The 21441-nt window shown below is 40.6% G+C and overlaps 1 protein-coding gene across 1 annotated transcript in view; it reads left to right on the forward strand.

The window, feature by feature from the left end:
- ZNF318 (zinc finger protein 318) overlaps window positions 67–21441 on the forward strand; it is a 31177-nt gene continuing 9802 nt past the window's right edge. The window contains exons 1-9 of the mRNA XM_021390334.1: window positions 67–543; window positions 5261–5406; window positions 10244–10889; window positions 11951–13378; window positions 15402–15501; window positions 16241–16527; window positions 19390–19593; window positions 20064–20163; window positions 21033–21151. Coding sequence (XP_021246009.1) covers window positions 208–543; window positions 5261–5406; window positions 10244–10889; window positions 11951–13378; window positions 15402–15501; window positions 16241–16527; window positions 19390–19593; window positions 20064–20163; window positions 21033–21151 — 3366 coding nt within the window. The 5' untranslated portion in view covers window positions 67–207. The remainder of the gene's footprint in view (window positions 544–5260; window positions 5407–10243; window positions 10890–11950; window positions 13379–15401; window positions 15502–16240; window positions 16528–19389; window positions 19594–20063; window positions 20164–21032; window positions 21152–21441) is intronic.

Genomic DNA, 21441 nt, shown 5'->3' on the forward strand with positions numbered 1-21441 from the left:
CCGCCCCCCGCCCCCTGCCGCGCTCACCCCGCCCCCCCTGCGCCCGTGCGACTCGAGGGGGGGGTCGGATCGGGAACGCGCGCAGAGTGGTCGGTGGCGCGCACGCGCGGGGAACAGGGGGGGGCCCCACGAGGTGGGGGCCGGGTCAGAGGAGCCGGGGCGCCCGCGCAGGCCGCTGGGACCCCCCGGGCCGCCGCCGCCGCCATCATGTACCGCTCCAGCAGCGGTCGCTCTGGCCCCTCGTCTTCCTCGTACTCCCACCGGCTCAAAGAGAGCGGCTCGGCGGGGTCCCGCGCTTCCCGCACCAACACATCGGGGCCGGGGCCGGGCCGCGGCCGGCCTCCCCCGCCGCCGTCCCCCACCGCAGCCGCCACCGGCGCTTCGCCGCCGCGCCGCCACCGCTCCCCGTCGGGCCACCGCGGCGCCTCCCGCCGCTCCCCATCGCCACACCGCAGCCGGAGGCCGCCGTCGCCGCCGGGAGGAGCGGGGTCCGGCGGGACACGGGGCCGCCGGGGGAGCGAACACGGAGACAGCAACAGCCGGGTAACCGCCGCCGGGCTGCGGGCGGGCTGCGGGCGGGGGGCGGCTGTCAGGCCTCGCTACCTGATCCCGGCACGGCCCGGCCGCGAGGCAGGGCCCCACGCCGTCCTGCGCCGGGAGAGGAGCGGTTCCCCCCGCGTCCTGAGGAGCTCCGCGGGGGGATCGGTTACCTCCACTTTAAGGAATTTTTTTTTCTTTTTTTTTTTCCCCGTTATATTTTTATGTCTCTTTTAACGGCTCAAGCCGTTTTGGCTAAGTCTGGATGATGATGCTTTTACTGAGGGAAAGGATGCAGCTGATCTGTTTCCTCCACCTGTCACAGTGTTGTGTTATTGTATAAATCTTTTATTGATGGAAAGGTAACTTTCTTGGTAAGGTGTTGAGTGAGTGTTTTGTCTGAGCGCTTCCTGCTGTCACTGATGTGCAAAGGAGGCTTTGTTACAGGTACTGATCTTGAGATAGGCACTGCTTTGTGGCTGGGGCTGCGCACCAGGTGTGCCACTCTTCTTACTCAATCCATGCAAAATCTGACTTGGATGTGAAGCTATGATGTTGCAGCTGAAGTGACACCACCATGGGTGCTTGTGGTTGTACCTTTTTTTTGGCAAGTGGCATTCATTCACTCAGGCTATCTGTTGCTCTTGGTGCAGAAATTGTCCAGTAGCTGCTGTCTTGGTAAGTCATAGGTTTGCTGTGTGCTCATGTTGCTCTGAAAGAATTTTGTGCTGTGATGTTTTAGGGAATGGTTCCCTGGTCATTTAACCCAGCATATGTACAATTAAAAGGAAGGATGCTCTCAACGTTTTCCTCTCGCTCTGCACTATATTCTGTACTCATACTTGTGTTTGTGAAGTTGCAAAAGTGAGCTGCTTCGAGAGACTGATTTGGCTGAAAGTTAATTCAGCCAGCATGTTGTCTGCTGTGATTCAATGCATGGTTGGACCCCGAGAGAGTGGGATTGGCCTTTGTGATGGTGGTAGACATTCTTACAGGATTTCCTTGAAGCTGCATCTATGGAAGAGATGGCAGATGACTGTAGTGGAGTTAAAAGTCAGCTATTAGTAGGTGCTGGGGTAGCCCATCCTGAAGGTGTGGAAAGATAATACTGTGTTTGACAGTTAAGCTGGGCTGAGCAGCTTGCCTCTGGCCATTTACTTTTAGGTGTTGTTCACTATTATCTTAGCCCTATAAATTGTTGAGGGAGTAGCCTTGCAATTTGTCTTGCTAATGAGATCGCAATTGAAAATAAGTTTGTTTGTTTCTTTTTAATAGAATGGATTTTTAATATGATTCATGTCATTTTACATTGTAGCCTGATGGACAGTGACACGGTCTCAACTAAGGGGATGGTAAATAGGGATACTGCAGCAGGACTTTGTGAGATTGGTGTTATCATCACTCAGTGTCTTTTTGCTGTGTCTGCATAGGTTGGGAATGTGAGTAGGCTTTCACAAAACTTCTGATGCTGAATGTGTTGGTTCAGACTTGGAGAAATTTGAATCAGAAGTGTTTGATTTGCAGCCTCTCACTTCTTCAGAAAACAAACAAACAAGCAAAACCTCTCTTTAGACAAACACTGAAAGAATAGTGTTTGTCAAGAACAGTGTTATTTTGCACCCTTCTGGCTCAAGTTGCAGGAGTCACTGCAGCAAGTCGTTACACATTCACAATGTTTTTCTTCCCTATTCTAACTTCAGGGAGAAGGACTGAAAAAATGATGATTCCTAGAAGTTAGGCTCTAGTAAATTAGCTAGTGCTAAACTGATAATCCCAATAGGTTTGTTGTTTGTTTACAAGAATGCTAGTGTGTTTAGGGAGAAACTTTCTTTCGGAAGCAGCTCTCACTGTGTCAGTCAAATTGAGATGATTTAATACAGCTCTTTAACTTGAATTTTGCACTCTCTGGCATATGCTGAAGCCAAGTTTAGCTAATTCTCTGAATATGTACTGTGAACATTTTTTCCATGGAAGTTTTTGCCCACCAGGAGGTGTTCAGTCAGCACTACTTCTTATTTAAAAGTGATGTTAATGCATAAGATACATGTATGGATTGTTTTTATTTTTTAGAATGACTGTTTACAAAATTAGAGAACGATAAAAGCTGGGAGTATGCTGATGTTTTCCAGACAGTGGAGCTAAATGTGATTGGAATAAAATCAACAGCAGATTTGTTGGGTCAGCGTGCTCTGGTAAAGTTTTAACAAAGTTTTCAGACCTGTATGACTTCAGACCCCCTCTGCAAAAGCTGAGGAAAAGTAGTGAGTTACACAGTAGTGTTAATAAGTGGCATTTTGGAGCTGTCACTGAAAGGAGATGAATTCAGATGCGAGACTGAGAGAAAGAGGGGTTTAAGCTGCAGTGAGGAAGGAGGACTTGGAAGAGGGGAGTGTAAATGTAGAAGACTACGCGTGGAATGCAGACACTGATGGGATAAGGGCATGAGGCTGAAGAGTAGAAAAGTTACCGTCCCTATGGTTTATATGAATTGGAATATGGAAGGAGCATCCTTTGAGATTTCTTGTTCCCTTTTCTTGATTCTGGGCATTGTGTTTTTGAGATGACAGGCATGCATTCCCAAGGTATCAGCATCACTTTCGTGTGTAACTGAGATGTTGACTGTATATTGGACATCGGAAGTGTGGATGTTGTAAGTTTCCTAGTAGCTGGGGAAAACTGTATGGGAATTGGAAGAGCATGGAGTGGCAACAGAGGTTTGGGGTGAGCACTGGAAAATGTAATGGAGGTAGAGGAAGGTCAGAGCTGTGCAGCAAGAGAGTTTGGCAGACTGTATGTGTTCTTGCAGGGCTGACACATCATAGTGCTTGTATTTTTGCCACTGGCATGCATGTTTGTTCTTTTTATAGTCTTTGTCAGCTCCTTTGCTTTCTTGTAAGAAAGTTAGCTGAAAGTGGAGGACTGGGATATTTTGGGTCAGCAGAGAAAGAAGAAATTAAGTGCTGATATGCAACCAGTGCATTTTATATGGTAACGGTAACTGCTGTTTGAAAGCCTGAATAGGAAAGGAAGAAAACACAGTGCAGGGCATAGGTAGGATTGATTGGCGGTGGCACTCCACCATGCAAATGCTCTTAAAACTTTAATTTCCCCGTCAGAACAAAAAGTTAAATACCTTAAACACCTTAAGCGCAGTCTCTAGGTGGTCTGTATGGCAGTCGTATACATCCTGAACTAACTAAATGTAAACTATTTCCCTCTTTTGTCCAGAAGTTCCTTCTAAGGTATAATCATCACTTCTCAGTCACCATTTTCTGGAGATACTGTCATATATGTGCCCACCTTGCCGTCAGCCTTGATGGCAAAAAGGTGCCATTCAAGATAATCGCATCTCCAGGGAGCCCTCAAAATTCGGTGTTAAACGGGGCAAGTTTGAGCCTTCCAAGTGCGTTTGTGTGAGATGCATGCACCTTGTTTATGTTGTATTTCAGCCAGACTGGTCCAGGATGATATTGTACTATATAAAACAGATGGTCTTAGGAAGTCATTAGGGCGTATTCTGATAAACGCTGGGATTCAGATTAATGGAGAAAAACAAAAATCAGTTTGATTTTACCTTAGAACAAGGAAATGCACAGTGGATTCTAGCGCCGATTTGTACTGCAATTAAATTTTGTTAGATGAATTTGTGAGGCAATCCTACTTTCTTGTTGTAGGTTATGGAATGTTCTTTCGTTCTCTTGGAGGATTGAGCTCAGTCTGCTGCAGCTTCCTGGGGCGGGCAGCCTGGATGCAGCCAATGTAGTGCACCTGCAGCTTGCTACTGCTGTGAAAGCACGTGACTGGCTTGGCAGAACTGAAGCAGGTTCTTTGTTTTCTGTTAAGCAGAATATAAACCATGGCTGTTTAAAAAAAAATAAATCAAGTATCTCTGCCTTTAGTCTGCTTCTTATGGAACTCCCTTACCTTGGTCATTCCCGAATTTTGGTACCATGTTCTGAAAGGATACAAAGCATTACTTAACAGTAATGACATTTTCTGTATTGGGTATGTCTCCAAATGGAGATCTGTGCAGAGCAGTTAGCTCAGGTCTTTTCTGCTGTAGTTTTTTCAAGGGTAACTTTACATAACTCTGGTTTGGTTCTACCGCTGATAATGGGGTAATGGAGTTTCTCCAGCCACTGACAGTTTTAGTATTAGGTTGTGCTTATCCACTGAAAGCAGCATGAGATGAGGAAAACTGCTGAAAACATCACTGCTAGGAAAATCTTTGTTTGCACTGGTTTATTCTATGCACTGTGTTGTTATTAGGGATGGAAAGGGCCAGTAATGCAAGCATTTTTATTAAGATATTCCTGGCACTGTTTTTTATGTGATATTTGTTTAGCTGCTTCTGCTCTAACGAAGAAGAGAGCACAGCAGCGAATCTGGGACTTGTTGAACTTCTCTGATTTTCCACCTTCCAAAATGGTAGCTTATTAAAGGTAATTTTGTGTTGAAAATTTCCCTTTTAGATAATATAAATATAGAGCTTATTGCTGGCAGCTAAGGTGAGAAATGAAATGCTCTTAGTATCCTCTCTTTAGTAACTGTAGGCTATTGAGATATTTGGAACAAATGTTCATCTAGTTTTTTTTTTTTGTTTTTTTTTTTCAATTGATCCATCCACTCCAAGTCTCATTTATTAAGCAGAGTCTCTTGCCTTTCTGTAGCTGAGATTAAAATTCCCTGATTGATGGGCTTGCACTCTTTCTTCAATTTACAGAGACGTTCACCGAGTCTCCGCTCTGAGTCTTCACTGGAACAGAGTTTGCGGATTACTGTTGGTAATGACCGGTATTGCATTGGCACGCCAGAGCGAAGGAGGCTGCCTGATAGACTGGGCTCACCAATTGATAACCTGAGTGACAGGTATGGTCCTCTGCAGATGGGAACTCAAGTGGGTGAAACAGTGAGAGTATGAGAATGGCTGTACTGGGTGAGGCCAAACGTATAATTGGCCCAGCAGTCTGTCTGTCTGCTAGGGATTGACAGTGAGTGCATAGGGAACAAGGGTAACAGGGTAAACGTGTAGCGATGCCTCCTTGGAATACTCCCCCAGGCTCCAGCAAGCTTTGGCATGGGGAATTCCTGAAGAAACATTGCTGCCTGTGTTCATGGTAGCCCCAGACAAGTGTTTGTTCTCTGACTTCTGTCAACTGTTTCTTGAACCTATATCAACTAAAAGTGCCTAGAGTATCTTGCAGGAAGGAGGTGCTTCATTTGACATATCACAGCTTCAGTCACCTTCTGTTTCTTATGAAGCAACCTAGTCCTAACATAAATTAAGGCTGTGTATGGATAGTGTAAATCTTTGATTTCCTCATTTACTGGGAGGAATAACATACTTTCTTGATTTTTGATTTTTAGAGCTCTAGCATAGCTTGAAGAAAACCTATTATTTTGGCTTCAAAAATCCTGCGGAGGGGAAGTGAACACAGTCAGACAATCTCGTACATGATAAAGTGTTAGAATTCTTAGGGTTCCTTGATTGGAACTGAAGAGAAACACAGTTAATGAAGAGAAGTCAGTTGTGTTATAAGTACTGCTGTGAATGCTGAAGTTTAAATATTAGTAGGTACTGTTAGAAAATCTTTGCCTACCATGGAAGAACAGGTAGAATCTGGCAGAAGAAGTAAAATAAGATTATCTTGTTCAACTGAAATTGTTTGCTTTGTTTTGAGTTGTAAACTTAAAGCTGGGGTACTTTGTGCCCCAGAGCAGGCATAATGTAATTTCAGATCAGGCTCAGGCCTGCAAAGCAAAAAGGCACAGTAACATCACTTTTTGATGCAAATATCCCCCAGCTGTTTAAAAGAGAAAAAAAATTTAAAAAGGAAGTGAGCAGAATAAGTGAATTTCCTGTCTCTCAAGTGTAAGGGTAAGTCTGCAGGTGTGGAAAAGCGAAAGAGAGTTTATTTTTCAGTACTGTCACTTTTATGGCTTTACGTCAGTTCTTCTGGAATCAGTTTTTGACTTGTAAATTCCCTGTACAGTCTGCAGTCTTCTAAACAAGATGAGTGCATGTGCCTGGAGAGAGTACAGTGATTGGAAGGAGCAGGAAATTAGAAGTAGGAGAACTGGCTCTGTGCTGCTCCAACAAATTTAGAACATGGTGGTGTTGCCCCATTACTTCATTTTCTGCAGCGAGGTTTTATATGTAACCTGTTTTGTGGTTATGCTTCCTGGTTAGGAATAACCATAAAGCGTAAAGCATAAAGCAGAGTTTTATTTTAACATGAGAATGAAAATGGCTGCTGTGAGGATCTTCACTCTCTTGATAAGCAAATAACTTTCACTTTATCTCTGTTACTGGAAGAAAAATGGTAACAAGGTAATTAAAAAAAAAAAACACACAAAAATCATGTCAGAGTCAACTCCTGAGAAGGTACTGAGGTACTGAAGTGATGAATTGGAATGAGAATAAGAAGTCAGACAATGTAGACCTCAGTTTTTAAGTGACTTGCTATTTAAGTGTAGGTGTGAAAGAGCTCCATGTGGTTAAGTTTTCTTTTTGTTTCATTTTGTGGTTTTTCCCCCTCCATTCTGTTTGTGTTGTCTGTGCTTGACTGAGTGGTGCCACTGTCCAGAAGCTTAACATGACAACCTAGTCATCCCTCAGCTTTTCTAAAGCCAGTAGATACTGCTTATGGCTTGCAGATTTATTCACTATTTATTATTTTGGTTGTTTTAAAGAGACAGTTGGTAGTTGGTTAAGGATATTGTTTATCATGTTTTTTTTCCTACTGTATGATTGCCTTGGTTCCCAGACACTGACTTTATCACTGAACTTTAGAGAGTAGCTCTTACTGGTGATCATCGTTGGCTTTAATATTGAGCACATCACATTCATATTGTACACACAGTCCCTTCTTGTTCCTATTAAAAAAAAAAAGTATTTTATGAAGATGTGTTTTCTGATTTTGAAGTAACTGGAACAAACAATTCTGATTTTTGTTATCCTCAACTATTTTTCCTGCCTACTCGGGTTTGAAGCGATCTCTTCTGCAAAGGGTTTTGGGGTGGCAGAAAGATTCATTAAAATAGAAAGGAAATAAAATACCAAAATGTAGATATCAAGCATGCTTTTGGATTCTCCTGCAGACATAGATTTTTGTGATGCCCTAGGAAAATTTCATGGGGTGTGTGTCTATGTGCAGATCCATCCTGAAACATCTGTAAGAATTTGTTCCAAGTTTTTAGGCCTCCTGCGCATGTCTAAGTAAGGTTGCTGAATGCTGCTGGTCTGTGACTTTGAGGTCACTTAAACAGTTTGTCTTCTTTATCAGATTAGTCTTTTTTGTTTCCTGGAATCTTGCTTTATCAAAGTGAAGTATGTATATTATTTACCCTCCCTGTCTTTCATCTCTTTCTATCTGAGCTGGCATAAGCTATACAGAGCATCCCACCAATTCTTTCATCTGAGATTAATGCTGAAGATTAGACCATATCACTGTGGAGACTTGGCCTGCATTAAGCTGTGTTCTGAAATAGCAAATTTTGGCTTGATATCAAGAGTGACAGCTGGCTTGAATGTAAACAGCTCGTCAAACTTCCAATTCAAAGACGGTTAAGATGGAGTCCTATTGGTTGCTCATAGCAGAATGCCATTGTTTATTTCTGTTCTGATGTATATAAACACACAAATATGATAAAAAGTAAACTTACCTCACATCAGTTTTAATTCTTTGAGGCATTGTCTCTGTGTAGTCTATGGTCTGATCTTTGATACTGCAATTTCCAGTAGTTCTTAGACTCTGTGTTGAGGAAGGAATTGGGATGCTCAGTGTGGTACCACCTTGTATCCTCTCCCAGGGATGTAACATACTGAGTGGACTTTACTGACTGAAAATTGAACTATATTTACCGAGTACATATTTCAAAGAGCCATAGTTTCCATAAGGCAAGTAAACCTTTTTCTCACACCTGTATTTAATCTTTGGGTTTTAAATCTGTGTCCTTGGTATTTGGAGTGTATTTAGAACATTCTTTTTGTTTTAAGTGTAGTAGGGTTTGCTGTTCCTGTCTTTCTGATGTATTATTTCCCCTTTGTTGCTGCAGTCAGAGTATTTGGCAAGCATGGGTGCAAACTATTTGCTCAAAAATCAACGGAAGGTGTATGGTGAAATACATCTGTTACTTGACCAGCATGTGTAGGTATAGCAGGCTCTCATGGAAGGTGATGGTGATGCTAAACAGAAACTTTTGCTTTTAAATAGATTATTTTGTATAGGCTATGAACAGCAACTTTATGTACAAAACTTAGCTCATTTGTAGACATTTTCATGCTTTTAGAAGAGTGAAGGTATATGGTTTGATATGGAAGATGTTACGTCTGGTATCACAGATACTGGTGTATGCCATATTTTTGAAGACATAATGGGTCAATAATGCATCTAATAATGTAGAAAATGCTTTGCAGTGATGCAAGTGAGAGATGAAGTGAAATTTCATATTGGTTTTGTTCTTAAATATGCATCTGTGAACTATGAAGATAAAAAAGGAAAAGGCTTATTTGGTCACATTAGTTATTTCTTGGTCTGGTGACTTAAAAAACTGGGACTGTAATTTTATCTGCAGGGTTGTTTTTTGATTTTGTTTGTTTGTGGTGGATTTTTTTTTTTTTTGGAAAATGTTGTCTCTTGTGACTTTTTGTCTCTTCTCAGATTTATTGAGGCACTTTTCTTAGGAGGAGGATGTGATTTTTGAAGATTCAGGCAGTCATACATAGTTTATCTCAAGCTGATGTCTTAATCAGTCAAGAGAAACATTTTTCTAAGGTTTCTGACTCATTGATTTCCCTTAATTGAACACATTTGCTTCCCATTCTTGGAGGATCTTGCTAGATTTTTGAAGTATCTGAAAACAAAGACAGCAATTGGCAGTTTTAAAGCGGTTTGGTTTGTTTCTGCGTGATGTAAATGACAGTGGCAGAGAAGTTCTTAGGGGCTGAGGGGAAAAGGAGTTGGTTAAAATAGTACTCCTGATTGGAAGCGTCTGTAGGAGTTGGTCCATAAAAGGATAGACCAAGAGACATAGCTAGCTATTCCCAGGTTGTACTAGTTGTAGTCCACTGTGTATAATAATGTAGGGGCTGGCACAAAGAAATGATACTCTTACATTTACTATTGCCGATTCATAGATACCATGTAAAAAACTATGCTTCTTTTTTAGGTAAAGCAGATTATGACTTTGACGATCCTGTCTATAGATCTTTTGCAACAGAAAACATTGCTGGAATTTGTGGTCTTCTTCCAGCACTGAAGTTAGAAAGAGGATCTGGTTGCATGTGCTAGTGTGAAAGTGAATTATACCTTGAATAATTCATATGAAATGGGACCTTAGCATCTTGCTGGGAGAGGTGAGGAAAGGGGTTGTGGCCTGAAATATGATAGTAATGTTTTTTAAAATGGATAGTCTCTCTCCTTAACAGAAATAAGTCCATCCTGTCAACTTTTCAAGGCTTGGCTGCAGTGTGAATCGAATTGTTTATGTATGTGCAAGTGACTTCATAGGAGAGAAGCATAACACTGTTAAAAAAAGCAATGCTTTCTGTCCCCTACCATTTAAATACATAAAATATTACTTCTGTTTAGTGATGGGGATGCTATTCCAAATTTGATTTGGAAATTTCTTACTCTTGAGTGAGAATAAGACATGGTTTCTCTGACTCAAGCGCTTATGTTTATTCTACGCTTCTCTTACGCAGGGATGATATGGCTGATGGTCCGATATTCACCAGAGGCCTTTCATGCCCTCGAGGCTTAGAGAGATACCTGTCACATGAAGATCAACCTTCAAGTCCCTTCAGCACGAGACACGATGAAGACTACCGCAACCGAGATGTTTTTCTTCATCCTTCAGATTATAGTCCTCATTATGGTCGTCGAGAAGAGCTGTCTCGTGGATCTGACAGAGATGGTGACAAATTTAGGAAATCTTTCTACCCATCAAGACCAGAAGAGAGGGGACGAGAAATAAAGCGTCCACGGTATGAAAAAGATGAGAAATTGCATTGTATGAGTGGAGAGCATCAAGGTTTCTCATCAGGAACACGAAACTATCGCAGACGAAGCCGCAGCCGCAGCCTTAGCCGCAGTAGAAGTCCAAGCCCATCATACCTGAATGAAGAATTCCGAGAGCTGGACCGTGCCAGGAGAAAAAGAGAAGAGGAAGAACGTAATAGAAACTTGAATCATGATGTTTCAGACAGTGGTTATGTGATCCCAGGCTTGGCTAACACACTACAGACTTCTGAACCTCGGTATACATATAGGCCTGAGGAAGTACCATCCATGCCCAAAAAATCTATCTTGAAGAAAAGAGTGGAGATGGAAGTAGAGTCTCCTGTTCAGGTTTGATCTCTGTCTATGTGTCTGTCTCTTCACTACTCCTTTCCAAAACAGTCACTTCCTGATATAGATTTCCAAAATAGAAAAGTCAAATGCTTACATTCTCCTGTCTTTGAAAGGACAGGTATCTTTTTGCAGGCCTGTACAATTTAGAATTGCACTGGAAGTTTTAAATAGTGAAGGCAATTAATCAAGGATTATATATCTGTAAAATCTGAGGCAGAATGAAATGTTCTTGTTGAAATTTGTCCCAGAACGCTGAGATTGTGTTGAAAAGCTGAGTCTTTTTGCATACAGGCCGTCAGGACATTGATAGAAGCTATGCCTGTCATCGTTCCTCTTTCTGTTTCTTTATAATAGACTAAGAAGTGCCTGATGAATCCTCAGTATCTTTGGCTGCAAACATCTCTGAGTGTCCTTAATTCTTCTCTTTAGACTGTAGGCTCACGTTAACCATACTTAATTTATACCCAAGCCATTCCAGTCGAGTTTGAAAATCAGAGTATCAGCGAAGTTGGGACCACTGTGATAAATTTCTTTTTGCATGTTTTAGCGCATCACTTTTGATCTGCTTATTGTACTGATCAGTGACATGTTTATATCAGGAGGTGCCCCAGTACTGAAGATCCTGTTCTATGCCTGTGTCTATTTCATTTGCCATTAATTATGCATATCTGAAGAAGTGACTGGGAATATTCCCAGTACAGTTACTTTTACTTGTCTTAAAGTGTTATATCCTATTTGTCTGTGATTAAACTCAAAACACAGATGAACTTATGTTGAAGTGTTTCAGCTTAAAAGTTTCATTTCCTAAGCTTGTCAAAAAGTTAGTGAAATACAATTCTGATTTTGTGTGTTCTCTAGGATGAGCTAGTCTATGATTCTAGACTCACTAGACAATTTTTTTTTAATATTCTCTATTTCTCTTCCAACTGTGAATTGCCTTTTTTAACTCTTCTCTTCAAATGTGATCTTGAAGAGAAATGATCGTGTTCTTTTATTCTACAAGGTACACATTCCCCTCAGAAGGTGCTGTAGTGAATAATAACTTCTCTGTCTTTCAGCCCGAGGACTTTTCTAGCGGCTCTGCTCCCAGCAAGGATCTTCCTCTTCTTTCTAGTCATTCATCTTTGCCCCAGAGCAACAACGCAGCTCCATTTTCCTCTGAAGTGGAGAACTTTCTCAAGCGGTTTAACAAAGACTCTGTTATGGAGTCTGCAAACAAAGAGTTACATGATGGCTTATATGAGTGGAACCCACTTTCTGCAGCTCCCAAGGACAGTTTTACATATGAAGAGAAGTTTGGAAGCTTCTTAAGTCACAAGGAGAAAATAGAACCCAAATCAGAGCCTGCTGATCGCCATACTGACTTCCTACTGCCTCATGAGAGGGCCAGTCAGGATGGCAGTGGTTTCTCCCGAATTCTGGGCATGATGGCTGATTCTGTCAGTGCACAGGAGAAGCGGAGGCGTAGTTTTCCTGACATAGAGGATGAAGAGAAATTTCTTTATGGTGATGAGGATGAAGACACTAAAACTGAATCACACCTTGTTCAAAAGCCTCCAGTGAGTTGTAGCAATGAGATGATAAGCCAGAAGGTGAGCCTACCTCCATCTTCTCCTGCTCCAGCTGTCAAGCTGGATCCTTTAGAAGAGCCTAATGCTGAGTATGCCAAGATCCATGACTTACTGAAAACCATTGGACTTGACATTGGTGTTGCTGAAATCGGAAGACTAGCCATTCGTACTCAGGAACGCCTTCATGGCAAAAAGTTGGCATCTCGTTCTCCTGATCGTCGCTCTTCAGATACTCGCAGAACGGACCCTTGGGACTTACGTCGCAGCCGAAGTGACACTCGTTCTCCAGAGTCAGGCCAGCAGCATTCGGCATCACCTCCCATTTCTTTCCAGCAGTCTAAAGATGCATCCTCTCTTCAGAAGTCAGAATATGCAAAGAACACGCCAGGAGGACAGGACATACCTCCGTGTGCGCCAGAACAGCCTCTTCCTTCTGTTTCTCTCATTCCCTCAGTTCCACCAGCTCCCGCTAGTTTGCCACCTACACCTACTTCTGTTTCCCAATACCAAATTCCCAACTATTCCCAGTTCACTACCGCTCAGATGCCCCCAAACTATCCACCTCCCACACTGGCCCCTCCAGGATATGACGCATATGGGCATTACATGGCTTATGCAGCTCCTGGCTGGACCATGTATCCCCCTACCCAGCAGCCTAATCCTGCGTTGCCAGAAGCTCATGGGCTTCTTACTATGGCCATGTCAGCGAACCCCACGCGTCCCAACCTCCGAGTTATTGAGACAGTTTCTATGAGAAAGGATGCTACCGATGTGAAAAGAGATGGTTCTGTGCTCGTTCGTGTCCCTACCACTCCTGCTCATTCCAAAGTGCCCCTTCGTCCATCTTCACACCCTCTCAAAAGTACCCCAGAAAAGATATCAGATGAAAAAAACCGAGCAGCTCAGAAGCAGAAGGTATGCTATATATTCTAATGTATCCAAATATGTCAGACTGCTTGCTTACTGGGCTAGAAACTTTTTAAATGCACTGTTTTTAGCCTGAGTGGTTCCAGTTTAAAACTAGTTGGACTACATTTGCTTTTGTTAAAGATTTCTAGGTACTTATCTGTTTATTCTGTAACAATTTAAAAAGTACATTTAAAATACTCCAAAATTGCACACTTGTAGGTTATAGATTAGGGCCAAACATAAGCTTACAGAAAGACACTTGGTAGCCACATCTCAACTTTATTCCACTGAGCTTTAGATATTCAAATCACTGAAGATATGTAGGTACATAAATACCTGAAAGGGTGGTGTAAAAAAGACAGAGCCAGTCTCTTTTCAGTGGTGCCCAGTGACAGGACAAGATGGGCACAAATTGAAAAACAAAGAGCTTCCATCTGAACATGGGAAAATGCTTTTTTTACTGTGCGGATGACTGAGCACTGGCACAAGTTGCCAAGAGAGGTTTTAGGGATAAACAAAAGTTTTGGTCTGAGATAGCCTCTTTGCTTTTTGTTTGAAATGACTTAAATAGAAGTACTTAGACTAAATGCTATTTGAGCAGATGAGTACATTTTAACTGTTTGCAGAAATAATAATTTCTTCAGCTGACATTGTTGAATTTTTGTTATTAATGAAACTTGGGCACTTCTGAAAGAGCTGCATTGGCTAAAGGTGTGGGGGTTTCCTCCTGCTCTGACATGCACTGGTAGCTCAGCTGTGTGTCTTGGCAGGACTTCCAGGTCTTTGTCTGCACTACTCACACACAGAGTTTCGTGGCTTGGGCTTAGTCCAGTTCTTTGCTAAGTGCCTTGAAATTTAGCAACTTTCCTGCTCCATTTGATGCCCCTGTGCTGCCAGAAAACCCGAAATGACAAAATGGTGTTTTATAATTTAAAAATAATAAAAATCTTATGGCATTCAAGAAGTGGCCTGACTGTGTTGGTAGAAATTCTCCCATTGGTATATGTAATATTTACTCAAGACAGGAATCCTGCTGACACTTATATTGCCATAGTAGTAGTGATTCTCTAGTGAGGACTAGGCCTTGGATCAGTTCTTACTTGTTCGAGGAAGGAGTCCGTAGTAAGCTTCAGGAGCATTGTGAGGGTAGGAAATTGGGATTTGTGTCCTGGAAAATTAGTTAGAAAAAATGAAGGGAGGAAATTGTAAGGATTTCTCATGTTTCATTTTAGCATATTGGCTGGTTTTCTTCGATGGGAGTCAATGCAAACTAGTGAAAAGCAAATGTATAAGCTCCTCCTGCTAGACTTTACTGAGCAAGAAACAAACTTCATCCACGTGTTTAACTGCAGACACTGATGCTTGCAAAATGTTCTTGGTGATACACTTAAGATCACATTGAGGCAGAATCCTAAATGATTGCTAAAATTGGGCAAAGTCAAATTAGGAGAGAAGGTCAAGGGCTGTAAGGTCTTTTGTCAGTGTTGCATTATGCTGTCTGTAGAGATTCTGTGTGAGTTTTGAAGAACTGTTTAACACTGGACTTGATGGGCCCTGTGAGAAGATAGTGAGCCAAGCCTCAGTGCCATGAAGAGTCTGTCAAGCCAGGCAGTTTTCGAGAATACACTGGCCAAGTTACCACATTTAGAAAATGGGTGCTACAGCCTGTAATAGATTAGAATGAGACATGTTTTCTGTCTTATTGATGGCTGAATTACATCACGGGGAACTAAAATTTCTATAATAGTTCTTGCTAGTGGCAGCAGCAACAGTGCTAATAAATTGGTCTGTGTGAATCAGGGCAAGAAAAAAATCACCTTTCTATAGAGTTGTAAGGTAAGCACAGGTATAGTTACCTGCAGATGCAAATAAAGATAAGTATTTGTTGTGTTATAATACTCAAGAACGTTTTGAGAATAGTGAGCAATGTTCTGTGACTGGCAAGCTGAGTTCTTGCTGTCTTGTTCACAAGACCGATTAACTTATGGTAGGTGGAGAAGAAAATCCAGTTTTCTTGCAATCTGTTTAGGTGATAGAAGAGAGAGAAAAACTGAAGAATGAGCGAGAAGCACGGCAGAAGAAGCTTTATTATCTGAAGACTGAACTGGACAGGCTTCGTAAACAGCAAGGTATGGCACGTCTTCCCCCATTTATTTTTTTTTCCACTAGCAGTACCTGCTGAAAGTGAAGACCAAAATGTATCGGCTTTACTGTAATATTTTCATACTCAGGGCTGTGCAGAACTCTTGAGAAACCGATGACCTAATTACTATATTAAAATTAATTATGTCGAAATCTGACTGTTACACTGAAGCAAACAGCTGCTCTTCAGTCTTCTTTAGTAGCTTGGTAGGTTAAAAGAATTGCAGTTTGTGTCTTCTAGTGCTTTTTTAGAAGAAATGACGAATAGCAACTGAAGATGTCAGCATGTCTTTCAATTTTTATGAATCTTATTTGGAGAAGGAAAAGTCCTTTCTAACTTACTAACTTATGTTATTTTAAAACTTTTGTTTTTATCAAAGTAAATATTTCCACCACTCGTAGATTATCATTTCAGATTATAATGTATGATTAACATAGAAAACAATTTTGCTTACTTGATCATACAGTAATTCTTAACTCGGTTCTTTCTCTTGAGGATTGTGCTGCCTTTGTTAGGAGTGTATATTAAGGCAACCCCTACAGAGGTAGATTGTACAGATTTAGTGGTATTGTACCTATGAGTTGGTTCCACCTTTACAACTTCATAGTCAAAATTTAAGTGTAGTATTTTGTATTTGTATTTTACTTGTTGCTGGAATAGCATGCAGATCTTAAGACAATTTTTGTGTTGCATTTCCAACTATTCTATTTCCTTGATTGGCTCAGGAGAGATGTTGAGGAAAAAACGACGTGAGAAGGATGGACACAAAGACCCCTTGTTGGTTGAGGTGAACAGACTTCAAGAGAATATTATGAAGGAGATTTCAGAGCTCCATAAAGAATCTGATGCAGCTGATAAAAAGCAATCTGAGCTTGACAAAGTAGCTCAGATCTTGGGGATTAACATATTTGAAAAACCCCGGAAACCGTCTGTGGAAACCAAAGATTCCTCAGAAAAGAACAGCAAGTCTGAAAACACAAAAGGTCTGGAGAAAGCAACTTCCTCCAATAAGGTAAAATCTACTAGGTTGTATACTAATGATTTTTCCATTAAGAGAAGAGGGAATTGGGGAACAGCTGCTCCCAAACATTCAACAGAAGGTTCATTTTATGGCATTTGTTACCACATCTCATATGCTGTTTTTGATTGTGTATGCAGGTGAGAGTAAATGTAATCAGAGTTTATAATTTCCCGCAGAGTTTGTGCAATTCAGTACCACTTACTGTTTTTTATCTTGGTTTTGTGAGGTGTTGGATGGTTTGAGCAGTAGCATAAGTGTTTGTAGCTGTTAAGTCTCAACTCCATATTGAGAATGACAGACTTTTTTTCTGTACAATATTTCCAGTATGGCCTGCCAAAAAGGAATATTTGTCCAAGTTTTCTGAAAGTTTGGAGCATGTTATTTTTCTCACCAGGTGATGATATTAACAAATCATGGCAAGACTTAAATATGATTGTCAGCTTAACATGATTATTACGTATATGCTATGTGTTCTTTCTTAAGAAATGTCAGTATGTGTTGTGGTCGTCTCTCTGACTTGGTCTCTAAGTGGTGGATACGCTAGAAGAGGCTTATCAAGTTCCAGATTTTTTTTTTTTACTCTGGAAGTTGTGTCTGGTGATAGTAGCATCTGAGAGGTTGTATGTGCATTCAGGACTATATTGATGTTGCTTTCTGATGTATATTCAATTATGTCACTGGTATAGATGAAGGAAGATAGTAGATGCTTTTTGTGTACGCCTGACTTTACTGTGTATTTTTTTGCAGAAATTAAAGTGTTATTAGGGCCAGAGGTGAATCCTGTAAACTTTTCCTTATGTTTCATCTTGGTCTGGTTCAGGGAAGTCATTAGATGTCTTTCATTTTAAGGCTTGTTTTTGTGTTTTATTTTTGCACCAAAATCTAGTATCGACTTATTTTTTTACAAATTATTTGCATCAAACACCACATGGTACAAGTAAGTAGACAAGAACATCTGTTAAATCCTACATTGCATTAAGTTATATTGCTTTCTTTTCATGAGAGAAAGTATGTGTGAATGTATCTTTCATTATTTTTACTTCCATTGTTTGCATTGTCTGAACCCATAATGACTTGTCCCCCTTTTATTGTTCCTTATTTTAACATGGAATGTAGGATGCTGACCTTAGCCTCTGAGATTCACCTTATAATTCTGATTGTTAACTTTTGTTTTTGTGAAAAGAAAGATAGTGCAGACTTTTGGACACTGAGATCAGTTTGCTTGCCCAATCAAGGGGCAAAAACATTTACGCCTTTCTGCATCTTCGCAAGCTATTTTGTGGTCTTTTGCTGCTGAGCTTGTGTTTGTGTATTGTAGTTACAAATTGCAAAGGTGAAACTAGTCTTTTACTAAAAAGACATCCCTGAGCTTTATCCCAAGTTTCTGTTGATGTGGAGGTAAGATACTGTGATCTAAAAGTTGTTTATGTTTTGCTAATTGTAGAAGCACAAACGAGTTAGAATTGGCTGTCACTCATTTATTTGAGAAGCATTGTGTTTTGTAAAGTTCTGATTGAGATAGTATTTTATAGGATATATTGTATGGGTCTGTAAATAACGTAAAAGAAAACACTTCTTAGACATCGTGAACGTCCTTCCATGCATTTCTTACTGATCATAAGTTGATCTTCTCATTGTTTAAGAGAATGTCAGCTTTGCTATGTTCTTGCAGATAGAATATATGCAAATATTCACTGAATCACTTCTTACTCTGTACCAAGAACTAGATTGCATTGGGATGTGGAGATTTCTGAAGCGCATAGTGGCGTGGATATTTCTTCATTGCTTGTGTTACTGTTTAAGTTGCATGGAATGGTATAAGGAGAGAACCTGTCCCTGTTTATCAAAAGGAATTTCAAGTAAGGCAGATGTTATTTGTTGGTTTTGAGTCTGCTTAAGTAAATTTGTTTGACACCGCTACTAAATAACTTGGAAATCATGCAACTGGTTTGGGCCTGCTAAGTTTGGAAAGGTGCTGTTCTTCTCAGAATGCCATGCAGATTAGAAATGATAACGTGGTGGGCTTTCAGCCACTGGGAATGTAAATCAAAACTCAAAATACACCTAGTACTATCCACTAGTATGGTAAACTCGGTTAGCAGGGCTTGTTCATTGTCTGTTTCAGGGATTATTTCTTTTGCTACTCACAGTGTTAGCATACATCAAGATTCTGAGCAAAATGTATTGATTTTGGCTAGTGTCCTGAAAGGTCTGTGCATTACTGTATGCCATCTTTCTGTACAAATCAATGTAAGTATCACATGCTTAACTCGCAAGATGCTTCTCTGTATGTACTTAGGTAATTAACTGAACTTTATTACTGTTAAGCAACGAGTCTTCCAGAGAATTCAGGCACTCAAATAATCTGATAAAATAATTGAGTTAAATACTTTCAGTCAACTAACTTTTACTTCCTTTTTCATTCTACTTTCATCCAAGCTACTTTTACAGTAACTTCTAGGTGTTTCTAGCAGAACTTCTAAGTGCTTTTAGGTGTTCCAGGTACTGTTAGCTAGTACTGTAAATTGAAACTATTGAGATCCTTGTGTGAAACCCATAAAGTGGGAAGGGTGCATGCCTTAGGGGATTTGTTCATTTGGTTCCTTGATTACCTACAACCATCCAGCCATTACATCTGGGATTCTTACTGGAAGCTCTTCACTGTGACCACGCTGCATCTTTATCGTCAATACCAGCTCTCTGAAACAGTGGATTTAGCCTGGGCGCTAAAAAGCAGGTGATATATACTTTCTTTTTGTGCGTGTGGCTTCTGCTGGAGGCAAGATCTGAGTTCCAGAGCATTATGTCTGTCCTACCTTGTCTTAGATAAATGTTTCCTTTTGTTTAATTTAGGAATCAAAACCAACTAATGAAAAATCCAGAGGCAGGAGCCCGAAGCCAGCAGAATCCTCTTCACAGTCCTCCAAACATCCTTTCCAGTTGGCCAATATTTATGAGTATTATGATGCAGGGAACCACTGGTGCAAAGACTGCAATACCATCTGCGGGACCATGTTTGATTTTTTCACACATATGCATAATAAGAAACACAGACAGGTATGTGACAGGCTTCCTTCACTACATGCATTTCATATTGCTATAAATATTAGCACTGAAACATACATCGCAGAACTACATTTGAAAGAGAATCTGAAGTAATGAACGCAAGAAGCTGTTTATCAAATTCAGAAATATTGGACTCAAGCAGTTTGTACAGCTACTGGTGTGTTCTGAGTAGTGTAAACAGGGCTTGTATTCAGTTCACTTGGGACCTAGTGTTTGATATTTTTGTTTTGTGTTTGCCTGTCCTTCGATATTGTTTATGTCTTACCCTCTTCACAGGTTATTCTCACATTATAAATTACAAAATGGGGGGGAAAAGTGGAAAACCTAGCTCCTGTATATAGTTGTACATTGATTTTAATATTCAGTGTTCTGGAAGGATGTTAAAAAGGAAAAAAGAACAAGTGTAGTTTCCTTGCTAGTGTAATATGTGAGCCTGTATACCTCTGTCACTGTGCAAATAGACCCTGGATCCTTACAACAGACCTTGGGCTTCGAAGACCCAGAGTGAGACCAAACAAGACTCCATAAAGCGCATTGATAAGATAACTGTTCCTGCCAAAGGTATGTTAACTTTTTTAAAACTTGCATTTCTTCTCCCTTAGCCCTCCAGCAGGTTCCAGTTACTCAGGGAAAGGAATTTCAAAACTTCACATAGTTACGGGAGCACGTATAGATACTGTATTATTAGGTAAATGGCAGATGATGTAATTTCCTGGTTCTTCTTGTGGAAAAGGAGCAAGAATGTAGGAAAACATAGTACGGTTCCTTCTTTTCTCTGTAGAATTTAGTTTTTTGTTTTGAATATTGGGTGACTTTTTCCCAGTGTAGTTCTGAAGTCGTTTTTACTAACATATTAGAATTCAGATCAGAATATGACCACAAAATCTTGCTCTGTTTGAGCACATCTTGTGGAGTACTCCACAAAGTCTTGCAACAGACTCTTCCATTGAACGTATTTAGTATAGAGGTCTCCCTGAAAAAGTACTGATGAGTACTTGGTAGGATCTGCAATGTGTTAGATAACTGCAGGAGGTTCTGCAGGCACAGGGATGCACTTTTGCTAAACTTCAATGTGTTCTTTTTATAAACCAGATGTTTATTATTTGAGGAGACTATACCACAAAGATGGAAGATAGATGAAAACTATAGGAAGTATTAGCCTATTTGTATAGAGGATAGCTGTTATATTGTGAAGAGCAATGACAGTTTTGAATCACAATAATCAAGCTTCTTCACTTTACATGATTGCTCCTACTAGTGGTATTTACCATTCTGTAAGCATAAAGACCACCAATTTCTGTTTCAAAAGTGTGAACAGGAACATTGCTGGAGGTTTTGCTGTTATTTTTTGATGCGTTTATTTGGCTTTGTTAAAAGCTTAGCATTTTTTAAACTTTGCTTTCTCTGATTGTTCCCTTCGGCCTTTTCAGGGTCTGAATTTCTGATTCCCATCACTGGTTATTACTGCCAGCTCTGTCATGAATTTTTTGGAGATCAAATCTCAGCTGAGCAGCATGTGAAAAGTCATCCTCACAATGAAAAATACAAGGTTGGTAAATGATGTACCAGGAGTGAGTGATTCCTTTTGTTAGCTTTTATTTGCTCTATCATCTTTTCCTGAAGAATTACATTTTGACATGGTGGGTTGGGTTATTTTCACTGTTTTGCACTGAACTGACTAAGCAGAGCTTCCCACTGCATAGAGATCGATCTTTCTTCTGCATAAGGTTAAATTGTGTTTAAGTACCAGTGTTGATTTTCAAACTCTACAGAAGAGTGACAGCACAGCTGGAAGCCACCACTCAATTTGCATTAAACTACAGAATGTGGAGTTTATAG

The sequence above is a fragment of the Numida meleagris genome, chromosome 3 (assembly GCF_002078875.1).
Source record: "Numida meleagris isolate 19003 breed g44 Domestic line chromosome 3, NumMel1.0, whole genome shotgun sequence".
NCBI lineage: Eukaryota > Metazoa > Chordata > Aves > Galliformes > Numididae > Numida > Numida meleagris.